The sequence below is a fragment of the Otolemur garnettii genome, unplaced genomic scaffold (assembly GCF_000181295.1).
Source record: "Otolemur garnettii isolate 467f Iridium unplaced genomic scaffold, OtoGar3 scaffold00011, whole genome shotgun sequence".
Classification (NCBI taxonomy): Eukaryota; Metazoa; Chordata; class Mammalia; order Primates; family Galagidae; genus Otolemur; species Otolemur garnettii.
This window is the reverse complement of record NW_003852406.1, coordinates 11,291,504-11,305,911: the sequence shown is the minus strand read 5'-3', so window position 1 is coordinate 11,305,911 and position 14,408 is coordinate 11,291,504. Positions and strand designations below refer to the sequence as shown.

Genomic DNA, 14,408 nt, shown 5'->3' with positions numbered 1-14,408 from the left:
AAAATAAAATAAAATTTTGTTAATTCAGCACTCCTAGGATGAACAGTCTTGGTATGTGGAAAATGATTGTACTTCAATGTGTAATAATAATTATGTTGATATATGTGATACACATAGTGCACATTTTAAAGCATGACTTATAGATACTATCAACAGATGTTTATAACTCAATTTATACAGTTTTAAAAATTATCCTTTTTCTTATCTCTACTCAAGCACCCATTGTTCATGTGCTCTCTTTAAATGGTATGCTTTCAGGTAGAGATAGTGGCTCCCTTGTTTACTGGATTTAGCAAAAACAGTGATCAGGTTTGTTATTTCCTCTCTGGTATATCCTAGAAGATTATTTAGAGGGGCTTGTATTCAAGGACTGTTTAGCTGCCTTTTCTGTAGCTCTCTATCCTTTGAAATCCTGGTAAGGCTATACATTGAGTCTCTGGTTATTGCCATGGAGGAGAAATTGGATACTATAGTAGAGAGAATTAGCATTTGTGAGAGAAATAAATATTTTTGTTCATTTCAAATATTTAGGAAGGAAATGTTAGGACTGTGAAAGCCTGTAAGCCCAACCTCCATCCTGTCCCTTAAGTACATTTGTTTCCAAGTGATAAAGAATAGATCAGGAAAATTCTTAAATTGGGGAAGTACCTTTTCTAGATTCAAAAAAGTTTGAGATCTTTATATTGTTTGGTAACTAGCTTTTCTTTAAACTTCAAAGGCCACTTCCACAGTTATACAAGTTATGAGTTGGTAAGGCCTCATGTCTAAGGATCTCCACTTACATAATAGACTTTTATTATAAGCTTTTTTAACAGAAACTTTTAAAACATATAAAGTATCTGAAAAATAGTGGCTTTTTCTAATTGTCATAATTTTTAGAGATGGCTGTGCTCCTGTTCCAACCTCTTAATGTAAGAACACTTACTTCTTGGCTCGGTACCTATAGCTCAGCGGCTAGGGTGCCATCCACATACACCAGAGCTGGCGGGTTTGAATCTAGCCTCGGTCTGCCAAGCAACAATGACAGCTCCATCCAAAAAATAGCTGGGCATTGTAGCGGGCGCCTGTTGTCCCAGCTACTTGGGAGGCTGAGGCAAGAGACTCAAACCTAAGAGTTTGTGGTTGCTGTGAGCCATGATGCTACAGCACTCAACCCAGGGCAACAGCTTGAGACTCTGTCCCCAAAAAACCACTTATTTCTTACCATAGGGCTGTGTCATATGAAAAGATAGGGAGGTTATATCTTTAGAGAAGTTTTTTCAAAGTAAAAATTGACCTTTACCTTCTTTCTGTGAATGGATAGTGGAACATCAAAAAACATAAGTGTATCTCAGTTTCATCATGATCTAATGCTTCTAAACATGCTTCCTGGATCCATTACTGTGTGTGTTAAGGACGTTGCAAAGGGGGTAACCATTACCCAGCTTCAGCTGTAGACTTCCATTCACTTCTCCATCCTGTGTTATTTTGAAACAAATCCAGGTGTATTTTCTTTGAAATATTTCAGTATATATCTTTAAGAACTCGAATTTTTTACATTATCACTGTGAAAGTAAAAATTTTAGTATCTTTAAATACAGCATTAGTATTCAAATGTTCGATTGTCTGTAGTTTTTTGTTTTTTTAGGGGGTGACAGGGCTTGTGTGAATCCAGATGAATAAGACATTTATTTTTAGATCTCTTTTAATCTGTAGGTTTTTCTTCTCCATCTTTTTTTTTCTCCCCATTATTTCATTTGTTGAAAGAGTTGAGTTGTTTATACTATATAGCAGAGGTTGGCCAAGTTTTCCTTAAAAGGCCAGATAGCAAATTTTTTAGCCTTTATGGGGCATCTGGTCTATGTCATAAGTATTCAACTCTGCCACTGTAGTATGGAATCGGCTGCACACAGTATGTAAATGAATGGGCATGTTTTAGTATTCCAATTTGTAAAATAGGCTTCTTGTGAAGTTTGCCGACCCCTAGCTCCCAAACCCTAGATTTTGCTTCACCACTACTTCTATTAGTGATGTTGAATGTGTTCTTCTGTTTACTGTACTTTTTGTAATTTGGTTAGTTATAGGATCTAGAGGCTTGCTATCAGATACAGGGCTATCCCCTACTATCACTATAGCACACACACAGCCACCTCGTGGATAGTCTTGGATTCTTTTGTTTGGATGCCCATAATACCTAGTTGTATTTTTTTGTGATGGTGCAAATCAATGATGATCCATAGCCAATTAGAGGTTGCAAAGTGTTGGTATTCTATCATTTCTTCTTTCTCTGTTAACTGGAATGGAGCTCTGAACTGGAATGGCTACTCTCTTTCTCTAGAAAGAGAAACTTGGATCTACTAATTATTTTAACAAAGGAAAGCCAGGGATTATATGTTTGATTCTTCCCTATATTTACCAATCTTTAGAATAATAAGCTGTTTCATTAGCATCTTTTAACAGTAGTCAGTGAATTTTTTTTTCCTTCCTTAGATTTATTTTGGACTTAGGAATTTGAATGTATTGAGTGTATTTCCTTAGGTTTATTTTGGACTTAGGAATTTGAATGTATTGAATGTATTTCAGTTCATTGCATTTATTATCCTTACTAATGCTTAGATTTTTCCATCTTATCTAGTGAGAGTCTCTTCAGGTTGACTCTAATTTGATGGATTATTGCCTTCTGGTACATAGAGATGTTCTCTTTCATGCTCCATACCTATAATTACCTGTTCCTTTTCTTGGTAAATGGTATTTCAAGAAGTCTAGGTGGTAGGATGCTCATTGTTACTGGGTTGGTCATTGCTGCTAGGTCTTTTCAATGTATAGTACTATAGAATATGTTTTAGTTTTTTGTTTTCTTTGTTGCTGTTTGTTTTAAATTCTAAAATAAATGTTTAGTTCTTGCAAACAATACCAAAAAGTAATAATTTTCTTTACCTCCGTAGTACACATAAAATGGTCTCAGAATGTCATTGCCAACACCACCACCACTATGGTTACTGAAGGAAAATAAGACTTTCTTCCTAGTTATACTTCTTGTAAGGATGTTCCCCTGTGGGGATGAACAAATGACTGTGTTATAGATTAGTTCTACTCTGTATGGTTACATCACCAACTGGTATAACATTTGTTACATTTATTTTCAGTAACTAGGTGTTTCAAAAATTTAATTGGCAATTTATGAATCAATATTATTTTAAGTTAGAAAATTTAATCTGATTTTGTAATTATTTAAAAATTTATAGGACTCTAAAGTCAAAGCAGTGAGATAAGAGATAATTTTATTTTCATCTGGTTCCCTGGTAACCTTTTAAAAGTTCATGGTTTATTCTTCTGTTCCTTTCTTTTAAAAATATAAATAAGTAGCATATTTGTCTAGGGATTTCAGGCTAGTCTTCCAGCTTAGACTTGAAGCTTAAATCTTTAGGCTTTAGCCTCTAGGCACTTTACTATAGTGGATGGAATTTGGTTTAGATTCTACTTCTATTAGGTAACATTGTGACTTTGGGCTAATTCTCTTAATCTATTTCTATGTCTATAAAAAGAACTTTTTTATTCCTACTTTCTAGATTTATGTAGGGATTGCTCATACATCCTGGCTTGTAGTATATGTACAATTAGTGGTTATTTGTAGTTATTATTTTACTGGCTTCAAGGTACCAGTTACTTCAGAATTTTCTGCAAGTATTCCTCTAAAATGTTGTTTGCTAATGATTTTCTTTCTTTACTTTTTTTTTGAGACAGCCTCAAGCTATCCCCGAGTAGAGTGCTGTGGCATCACAGCTCACAGCAACCTCCAACTCCTGGGCTCAAGGGAGTCTCCTGCCTCAGCCTCCCAAGTAGCTGGGCCCACGGGCGCCCGCCACAACACCTGGCTATTTTTTGCTTGCAGCCGTCATTGTTGTTTTTGGCAGACCTGGGCTGGATTTGAACCTGCCACCTTAGGTGTATGTGGCTGGCGCCTTAGCCACTTGAGCCACAGGCACCGAGCATAATGATTTCATTCTTTAAAATTTCTTCTAGTCTCACAGACTTCTGTAGTTGATAACATAATGTATTTCTTTTTAAATTTGCCTTTGCTTCTGATGTTTCACTAACCTGAAGGACTTTCCTTTTTTCCTGTCATATAAAATCTATATATATCTCTTGGGCCAGATTCAATGACTCATGCCTGTAATCCTACCACTTTGGGAGGCTACTAGAGTGGAAGGATTGCTTGAGGTCAGGAGTTCAAGACCAGCCTGAGCAACAGTGAGACTTCTTCTCTATGAAAAATATAGAAATTAGCTGGGTGTGATAGCATAAGCCTGTAGTCCTGGCTACTCCAGAGGCTGGGGCAGGAGGATTGCTTGAGACAAGAAGTTTAAGGTTGCAGTGAGCTATGATGATGCCACTTCATTATAGCTAGGACAACACAGCGAGATCCTGTCTGAGAAAGGAAGAAAGGAAGGGAGAGAAGAAGTAAAACCATATACTTCTTATAGGCAGATTTAACTCTTTATCTCTTCTGCAAGGCTTTCTCTATTACCTTTGTCCTATGTAAGAACGTCTTACGTCCATTATCTTGCATGTATCTTGTATAGGTCACACGTAATCTCTATTTTATGGTAGATTCTCTATTTTAGGCAAATTCATCTAGAAAGATGACATACCACAGAATAAAACTGTTCAATTGATAAAGACAGGATAAATACCTAGGTGTCTCTCATGATGACTGTATTCTTGTCAATAAATCACTGCTAAATGTTTTCTGAATTCTATTGTATTTAATATAGTGCTGAAGTCAAGCCCTTCAGATACATAAAAACAAGTAGTTCAGTCTTTCTAGCTAAAAACAGCACTTTTTACACTACATTTATTCAGTAAATTCAACAAATATTCATTGAGTACTTACTGTGTGCGAAGTATTTTGTGTTCTCCATCATGGTAGTATGTTGCCAGATGGTTTAAGGTTATGTTGATGGTTTGTTTTATATCAGGTTGAATACAGTGTTTACAAGTCAGAGGGGGTCTTTTTACTCACCTATATGTACATTTATCATAGATAATCTACAGGAAGGTAGTAGAATTGGGTGCATAGTAAATAGTGAGTTAACTGAAAAGTCCTAGGTTTGTCTTTATTTTGTAGTAGGCATTGCTGCTCCTAGGATGGAATGAAAATAATAAAAGAACTTTTAGGCTCGGCGCCTGTGGCTCAAGCGGCTAAGGCGCCAGCCACATGCACCTGAGCTGGCGGGTTCGAATCCAGCCTGGGCCTGCCAAACAACAATGATGGCTGCAGCCAGAAAATAGCTGGGTGTTGTGGCAGGTGCCTGTAGTCCCAGCTTCTTGGGAGGCTGAGGCAAGAGAATGGCTTGAGCCCAGGAGTTGGAGGTTGCTGTGAGATGTGACATTATGGCACTCTACCCAGGGTGACAGCTTGAGGCTCTGTCTCAAAAAAAAAAAAAAAAAAAGAACTTTTACATGTCTTGTAGTATTTGACTAAGATCCTGCTACAAAGGTAAAATAACACGAGTACCTACCTTATAGAGCAATTGCTTTATTTTCATATATGAAATACAGTTTTTCAAGGTAAACTTGAGTGGTTGATTTAAAAGGATGCTTTACATTTAATAAGGAAATGTTTTACATATAACTATTTGCTATATTTCTCATTCTGGAAAAAAAATCTGTTTAAGTGGGGGGAGAAAATCATTTTCAAGTAAGTTAAATATGTCTGCATGATGTCATTTAGACAGAAAAATTTCCTTTTTTATACTTCTTGGTTTGTTTTCTTATTGCAAGGGTATTGGGGCTTATTCAGACTTCCTTATATGTGGCTCATCTTTTCTGTTAACTATAGTTTTTGTTTCACCTACATTGTAATTGGTTTTGTTTTTTGGAAGCGGGGTCAGGCCTTTTTCCTAGGGGCATTTAAGAATGTGTTTAATATGGGGAGAAGCCTGTGGCTCAAAGGAGTAGGGTGCTGGCCCCATATGCCCGAGATGGTGGGTTCAAACCCAGCCCCAGGCAAAAAAAAAAAAAAACTGCAAAAAAGAAGAATGTGTTAATAAAGCTAGTGTATGGCCTCCTACCCCTATTCTGGGGCTTGGGGCTAAACTCCCCCCCAGGACTTACCTCCCAAAACAAACTTTCTTCACTTTGTATTATAGGTGCAAGACAGTGACCTACTTACCTTTCCTCCTTTTCCCCAGTGTTCCTCCCCATTTTTTCAAAAAACACTTTTTTCTCCTGGCCCTTCCCCCTCCTGCTTTTATCAGTCCCTGTTATTGGTCCTGTTTTCCTCCTCTCCCCAGGATGGAGAAGGTGGTGAACCCAAGAACTAAGGAAGGAGGTTTCCAGTTCAGTTACATTAAAGGCCCTTGGGGGAGAATAAAGCTCAGAGCAGGAGAAAGTAAAAAAAATAATAATAATAAAATAAAGCTAGTGTAACCACTATAGGGAGTGGTTTAAATTATGAAGCCCTTCAGAAGAAAGTTGATTTATTAAGATAAATGTTTAAAACTTATTCAGCAAATAAGATAAGCCTACCAGTTACCTTAGCAACTAGAAATAACATTTTAATTGATAGGAACAACAATTTCATTTTTATGTTGTCCTTTTAAAAATAGTATTTGGTGGCGGGCACTCCATATACCGAGGCTAGCGGGTTCAAACCTGGCCACCCCTAAACTGCAACAAAAAAATAGCCGGGCGTTCCTGGTGGGCACCTGTAGTCCCAGGTACTCGGGAGGCTGAGGCAAGAGAATCGCTTAAGCCCAAGAGTTAGAGATTGCTGTGAGCTGTGACGTCACGGCACTCTACCAAGGGCGATAAAATGAGACTCTGTCTCTAAAAAAGAATAGTATTTGGACTTTTTTGGGACACCTGTCAATGTTGTATCTCCAAGAGAATAACTTGGAATAGATTGTTGTTGGCATCATAGGTAGATGAGTGTAAAGTTGTGTTCTTTAAGTTCATTTGTTTTGCTTTTAAGTAAAAGTTAAGGCATCCTCATTTAATTATCCTTCAAGAAAAATTACTAAGAGTTTGAAAGAAAAAATATTTATCCACAATTTGAACATAATTTATACTTCCCTTGCTGCTACTGCTTACCATCTTAATCCAAGTTACAGCATTTTTCTTTCCTTTCCTTTGCAGGTTAGAGACATAAAGTTTAAAAGTAAATTCCAGTAAAACAACTTAAGAGATTGTTAGTGGACAATATAATGGACTTATAATACTGAGATTTACATTGCTATCAGTCAGTGATTTACTTGTTCTAGACTATTTTACCTCTGGGCTTGTGGCTTACTTTTGGGTTTTTTTTTTTTTTTGAGACAGAGCCTCAAGCTCTTGTGTGCTATGGCATCACAGCTCACAGCAACCTCCAACTCCTGGGCTTAAGCGATTCTTTTGCCTCAGCCTCCCAAGTAGCTGGCACTCCAGGCGCCCACCACAATGCCTGGTTATTTTTTGGTTGTAGTTGTCATTGTTTGGCAGGCCAGGGCTGGATTCAAACCTGCCAGCTTTGATGTATATGGCTAGCGCCTTAGGCGCTTGAGCTACAAGCACTGAACCGTGGCTTAGTTTTTAATTATTTTTAGTTTCCTTCACATTAGAATTAGTCTAAATGTAAACGATTGGTCACGCCCTAACGGGCACTTACATGTTAACTTAGTCAAAACATATATAAGTGCTTTGTTAGAAATCATGATGGTTATCCACATGTAATTTTGAGCACATGGTAAAATATTTGAAATTTTAAGGAATGTGTGCTTTTACATGAATCTAAGGTTGTGTTTATAGTCTTTCTCTGCTAGGGTGTTTCTGTAAGGCAGTAGTTCTCTCTGGACCAGCAACATTAGCATCATCTAGATACTTATTAGCAATACACGTTTTAAACCCTGGCACCAGACCTCTGAATCGGAAACTCTGGGGTTGGTGCCCAGCAATCTGTGTTTTAACAAGCCCTCCAGGGGATACTGATACTCAGGTTTGAGAACAACCCCTCTTAGGTTTTGTATATGGTAATTTGCAAGCTTCACACCTCTTAAAGCAATCTGTTTCTACTCAGCTTTTATGATCAATGGCTCGGCACCCATAAGTGGGTAGGGCACCAGCCACATACAGGGACTGGTGGGTTCTTACCTGGCCCAGGCCTGCTAAACAACAATGACAACTACAACAATAACAACAACAACAAAATATCCAGGCATTGTGGCAGGTACCTGTAGTCCCAGCTACTTGGGAGGCTGAGGTAAAAGAATCACTTGAGCCCAAGAGTTGGAGGTTGCCTTGAGCTATGGACACCATAGCACTCTACCAAGGGCGACATAGTGAACTGTCTCAAAAAAAAAAGTTATAATCAAAACTTAAACCATTCCTTAAAATTGTTTTCTATTGAGATTATAATGCATTTTACTTTACTTATTCTATGTAGTCTTATATTTGGAAAAATGTTGGTTGGTAGGATTGCTTCAGTGATTTTTGCTCAATAGCATAAAAAAAATTCTTCCCCTTTCTGATATTCCTGTTTTTAAGCTAGTACATTCTTAATATTAGATGTAGTGAAACTATCACATATTTTAAAATTAAAGTCTTCTTTTTTTTTTAACTGAGTGTGGGTTGTTTTGGTTAACCATAGCACAAACACTCTTTTAAAATCAGCTGGCCTCCAGCAGATATATGATAGCTGTGAATTCATTTTTAACAGATAAAGTGAATGAATAATTTGAAAGTGACTAATCATCCTCATTACATCTGAGATGCTTTAAAACAAAGTGTTTTGTTTATTAATGTGTATTTAAGCCTTTGAAAGTATATGTCTACAGGTTATGTTTTCTGGTAGTATTTCAAATAATATGCCCTAAGAGTACCTATGAACTCAGTGACATAACTTATATAATCAGGTCTTTTTATTGGCAGCTCTTTGATATGAGTAAGAGTTGGGTTATATAAACTGGTTTTGATAACTGAAACTGAATAGTACCATCTGTGCTTGATCATGGTTAACAGATTTACTTGTTTCTTTTCTATAATTGTGTATATCAGACTTTTGCTACACATCTCTAATTGGGCTTAGGTTTTGATTGGGATATCCTATTTGTTAGTGAGAGGTATCCCTAATTAATATTATTAAATTATCTACCAATTTAACTTGACTGATTTTGTACTATTACTAAAAACTGGTTGTGTGAATTCATTTTACATTTGATTATTCTTTGAATTTCAGGATGGTGAGGAAGAAGAAAATGAGAAAGGTATGTTTGATGCTAAGTAGAGTTTAAAAATTTGCTGACATTTATAAAAATAGTAAATTATGAAAATAAAACACTCCTTATTTGAAATCTTATTTTTGAAATGAGTTTATTTTAAAATTTATCTATTTAGTGGATTAAGTTAGAAACTTAATTTTATTTTTCAATTGATTTTAATTTTCTTTTGAAAACTTAAGATATATTTTAACCTAATGGCACATATCAGTTACTGTAGTGGACAAAGCTTTTTTTTTTTTATTTAACCCAATTTAATTTAATTTTTAAAATAACTTACAGCATATGGTAAGTTGATTAAATTCTTCAGACTGACACTGCAGTAACTCATATGTGCTTATTGGGGTCCCAGTGCTTAACACATAATGAATTTTACAACTAGCCCTAAAAATGATGAATTATCAGGAAACTAATTTATTTTTGCTGCTTAGAGAAACTTTATAGTCTTCTGACAGTTTCAGTAGTTTAGGAAAGTTGTCCATCCAGTACAATTACAGGGACAACAATAGCAATACATGCGGTCAGTATCAGGGTATGGAAGAGTTCTTGGACAGAAGCCAAAGGATCCTACTGTGGACTAGAAAGGACATGGAGCAGGGTTCTAAGCAAGGCAGAATAAAAAGGCTAGAAGCAAAGATGAAATAAGCTACTGACTGAAAAATCTCACATGCCTGAAGCCTTTCTGTTTTGGGAGAACACAAGACATCTTTGAAAATTGTAACTGCAGACTGACAGGATGAAGATTGGAAATAACCAATTCCTTGAATGCCATGGAGCAGGAGCATCTTCGGAGCCTTCTGTAGCAGTTTTCCAGATGATTCTGGACTACTCAAGCATTGAAGAGTGAAAAAGATGGGGCCCTCAAATACTTTGAAGACTGATGGATATCCTCAGACTGTGACCTTTCAAGAAGTCACCATGGGAGTTCTGAAGGTCACAAGGGTGAAATCCCCAGGTGATTCCAACATTGAAGAACAAATCTGCACATTTGCCACTGTCCCATGGAGGAAAAAACAATCTTCCATATGCCATTAACTTATAACCAGAAATGAAGAGCTGGTATCTTCAGGATGGAACCGTTTTCTCACTATTGTTGTTTGGTGTTTGTATGTAGCAGTCATTTTTTCCATGAAGAATAAGTGATCCTGGGTAAAGGATTGTTTATGTTAGTTAATACCCTTGTGTTTTTTTTTTTCCTAACCTTCCATCAGTGATAATAACTGGCTTTATATTTTCTAGGTCCTATTCTAGCTAATGAATATGAAATTGTTTAAACTTCTTGTTTTGCCATATTTATTCCTGTTAAATCCTCTTAGATATAGCAGGTTCTGGTGATGGTACACAAGAAGTATCTAAACCTCTTCCTTCAGAAGGGAACCTAGCTGAGGCTGATCACACAGCTCATGAAGAGATGGAAGCTAATGCGACTGTGAAAGAAGCTGAGGATGACAACATCTCGGTCACAATCCAGGCTGAAGATGCCATCACTCTGGATTTTGATGGTGATGACCTCCTAGAAACAGGTAAAAATGTGAAAATTACAGATTCTGAAGCAAGTAAGCCAAAAGATGGGCAGGACGCCATTGCACAGAGCCCGGAGAAGGAAAGCAAGGATTATGAGATGAATGCGAACCATAAAGATGGTAAGAAGGAAGACTGCGTGAAGGGTGATCCTGTCGAGAAGGAAGCCAGAGAAGGTTCTAAGAAAGCAGAATCTGGAGACAAAGAAAAGGATACTTTGAAGAAAGGGCCCTCGTCTACTGGGGCCTCTGGTCAAGCAAAGAGGTTTGTTTTTCTATGTCAGTTCTTTACGATACTGAATTCCAGCATTCAATAAGATCACTCTACATTAAGGGGGTGGCTTCAAGAACATGTACAGTAATTAGTGTCTTATGATCCTGCCTATAATATTTTTGACCGTCATAAGTTACTTTAAAAAAAAAATTTCAAGATCTTCATAATATGCAATGTGTCCTACTGATTGCATTGTCGAATTGTCAGCATATATTTGGTTTTTTGTTGGTTTTTGTTTTTTTTCAAATTGACAATTTTTTTGTGTTTTATTTTTAAAAATCCTTGTGATGATGGTTAATGAACAACTATCAGTTCTAAGAACACAAAATGAAGTCAAGTCCCAGTCCTGAAATCTGGAGAAGATGGCCATATATCCACTGAATAGAATTGTCAGAAAATCTAGATCTTCAGGCATCTTGGGGAAAATCAGTGCAAGAATCCTAAGGGAGTCTTTTGTTCAAATAACCTAATCTAGGCCTTTGGAATTCTAAATTTGTGTGAATAGCACTAGTTTGAAATATAGTCAATATCAAGCTGTTCGATTTTTTTTGTTTCTTTTGTTTTTTTGTTTTCAATTTTCTTCTGGTGATTTACTTCTTTAGCTCTTCAAAGGAATCTAAAGACAGCAAGACATCATCTAAAGATGACAAAGGTAATGGATTTTTTTCCTATCTTTTAGTGGTAACATTGCATATTTTCATTAAAAAGGAATCGTCGCCTGATGTTTTCTTGTGACATTTAGTCCTTAAACGTTTTTAAACGTTTTACTGATGGCCTAGAAACTTGGGATGACCTTTAAGTAAACTATGCAATTAGTATAGATTACAGCAAACCCTGTGTGATAAAAGCATTACTTTTTATTTCATGAACTGGTATGGGTATATTAAAAGCTCATTTACTAGGAAAACACTTATCTTGTATGTTCTAAGGAACTGTGTTGGGTATTAATAGATAATTTGTTTTCTAATGTTACATTTTCAGAAGAATTTTCTTAGTATTTTAGTTGCACTCATTTGTAACCACTCGATATCACATTATCTTTTCCTGTTCTGTGTAATAAGAGATGTGCTGTAAATAATACTTGCATGTGTTTGTGGAATGTAGTATTTAAAAGAAAATCACTGTAACGTTTGGTTTTACTTTCTTGATTCTTTAAATCCGGGCACACTTCTGTTTCAGTGTGTTTCAGTTCTTTAGAATTTATTTCCTAATTTTGGATTGGTGTCGTTTTATGTATGGAAGTGATTTTATTTTAAATTCTTGTAAGTTTCAAGATTTGACATTTGATTGCTTTCTGTTATTGGGAAATCTCTGGTTATCTCATGCCCATGAGCTAGCTATAGTTTCATCTTGTACATGTACTGTGTCTATTTGAAAAATATTTATTTTCTACAAAAGCATCTTAAGGGGAAGTACACCGTTTTGGTACTACAAAATTCTGAAATACCTTCTGAGAGTTGAATGGAGGGTTGTATGTCCTCTCGTTTATTTAGTGTGTCTTGTTGGTATATTTTAGTAGTTGGAAATTTCGGTGATTTGATTTAGTAATTGACAATGGCGGTACCACCTTTCTTATTGTTTTGGTTAATAAGATATAATAAATGTATACATTTTATATTTTAAATTTAGAAAGCTAGTAGCCTTGCTTAAATACTACCTTTTTTTCACATTATTTTAAATTGTTTTTTTGTAATTAGAAAATTACCTAAGCCATTGGTGACATAAAAGTTACACAAACTTTAACATGTCATAAAGTAAAGTAGGTCTTTTGATGAATGCCCTTCTTGCAAGTTAGAAAACATCAGCCATTAATATTTAAAATATTTGAGTCAAGTATTGTCTTTTCTCCCCTACAAGTCTCACTGAGAGTAGTTTTCAACTGTTTACGTTTGTATCGTGCAGTTTTTTAAAGCACTGTAAATTTTTCTCTTTCTACATATCATAAAATGAAGTTATAGAAATTATTCCTTTTAATTGCTTATATCCTGTCTCAAAGTAAGAATTATTTTCTAAATAAGATCAGATACATGAAATTCCTATTTTATCACACTTTAGTGCAAAGCAGTAAAGGGTGACTGATTAGGCTTGTATTTAATATATAAGATGTGGCATCTCTGCTTGTATGAAACCGTAATTTGTGTGTGGAAATAGTACAGAAATGATTTGTATTATTTATTATATAGGATTTTGAGATCTCTCATCTTAAGTTTGTAGTTATTTGTTTTAGAAAACTGGGTTACAAGATTGTTTTTTTATCCAGAGTTCTCCAACTGCATATTAATTCCCATTTTCTGTTACCTTTTCTCTGATAGAGAATGAAGATGAACTTGATTAGTCTTTGTTATTAAGCATGTAAATTCTTAAAAAGCTTATCCCTTGCTCTTTTTCCTTCTTTTACTTCGATTTCTGTGGACCTAAAGTCCACAACACTTGTTTGTTTATTCATTAATGACTGCTTCCTGGTTGAGTATTTTCAGTCTAGTGGTAGGATATAAATTATTAAAACTTAACAGTGGAAGTCCAAGATAAGTATATGTCTTCTTTGACTTAAAACTCATAATGGTAGGAACTGTACAAATAATTCATATCTGTTTTCTCTCTAGTTATGTGATGTTTAATTTTAAGAATAGCAAATTCATAGGATTTTGGATAAGGTCATACTATCAAAATTAAATGAAAGATTTTATAGTTTTAAAATAACATGGCCCTTATAATTATGCAAAAAATATGATTAAGAAATTTAAACATCTGATATTAAATCTATTCTAGGAAGTACAAGTAGTACTAGTGGTAGCAGTGGAAGCTCAACTAAAAATATCTGGGTTAGTGGACTTTCATCTAATACCAAAGCTGCTGATTTGAAGAACCTCTTTGGCAAATATGGAAAGGTACATTCTTTTTATCCATCTTTCTAGTGTCTACATTTAAAACAGGGATTGTATTGGAATAGTATTATGTAAAAATCTTCTAATTTCTTATATCTCTTACACCTGTTAACAGACATAATTAGTGAGTTCTGTGGTATACTATATTAGGGTTAGGGGTTAAACGAGGCTTTCATCTTTTAATCTCACTCTGAGCCCTGGGGATCTTTGTATTCCAAAGCTTGAACTAAGTTTTAATTCATAATGATTTTTTAGCATGTAACATGAGGTCTAGCTGATTTGGTCTTCTCGAAAATGCAGTTAGACTAAATGAGCACTGGGATATATCATTGGGGAGGAAAAAACAGATAGAACCCTGTCATCATAGAGATTCCAGTCCAGTGGTGGAGAAAGATATAAAACTGGTAAGAAATATATATATATATATATAAACTTAATAAGAAGTTGTCATAAGTGCTTATGAAGAAAAAGTAAGGATGTTAAGAAAGGCTTTACT

General features: G+C 35.5%; 1 protein-coding gene across 9 annotated transcripts in view; it reads left to right on the top strand.

The window, feature by feature from the left end:
* The window catches only part of SLTM (SAFB like transcription modulator), a 53,095-nt gene that overhangs the window by 18,424 nt on the left and 20,263 nt on the right, over positions 1-14,408 (top strand). For 5 of the 9 annotated variants that reach the window (XM_003784383.2, XM_023509956.1, XM_023509959.1 and 2 more), the window contains 4 exons: positions 9,194-9,221; positions 10,550-11,018; positions 11,630-11,679; positions 13,797-13,915. In XM_003784383.2, the coding sequence (XP_003784431.1) occupies positions 9,194-9,221; positions 10,550-11,018; positions 11,630-11,679; positions 13,797-13,915 (666 nt within the window). The remainder of the gene's footprint in view (positions 1-9,193; positions 9,222-10,549; positions 11,019-11,629; positions 11,680-13,796; positions 13,916-14,408) is intronic. The other 4 variants (XM_003784384.2, XM_012801932.1, XM_012801935.1 and 1 more) reach the window with 1 other exon arrangement.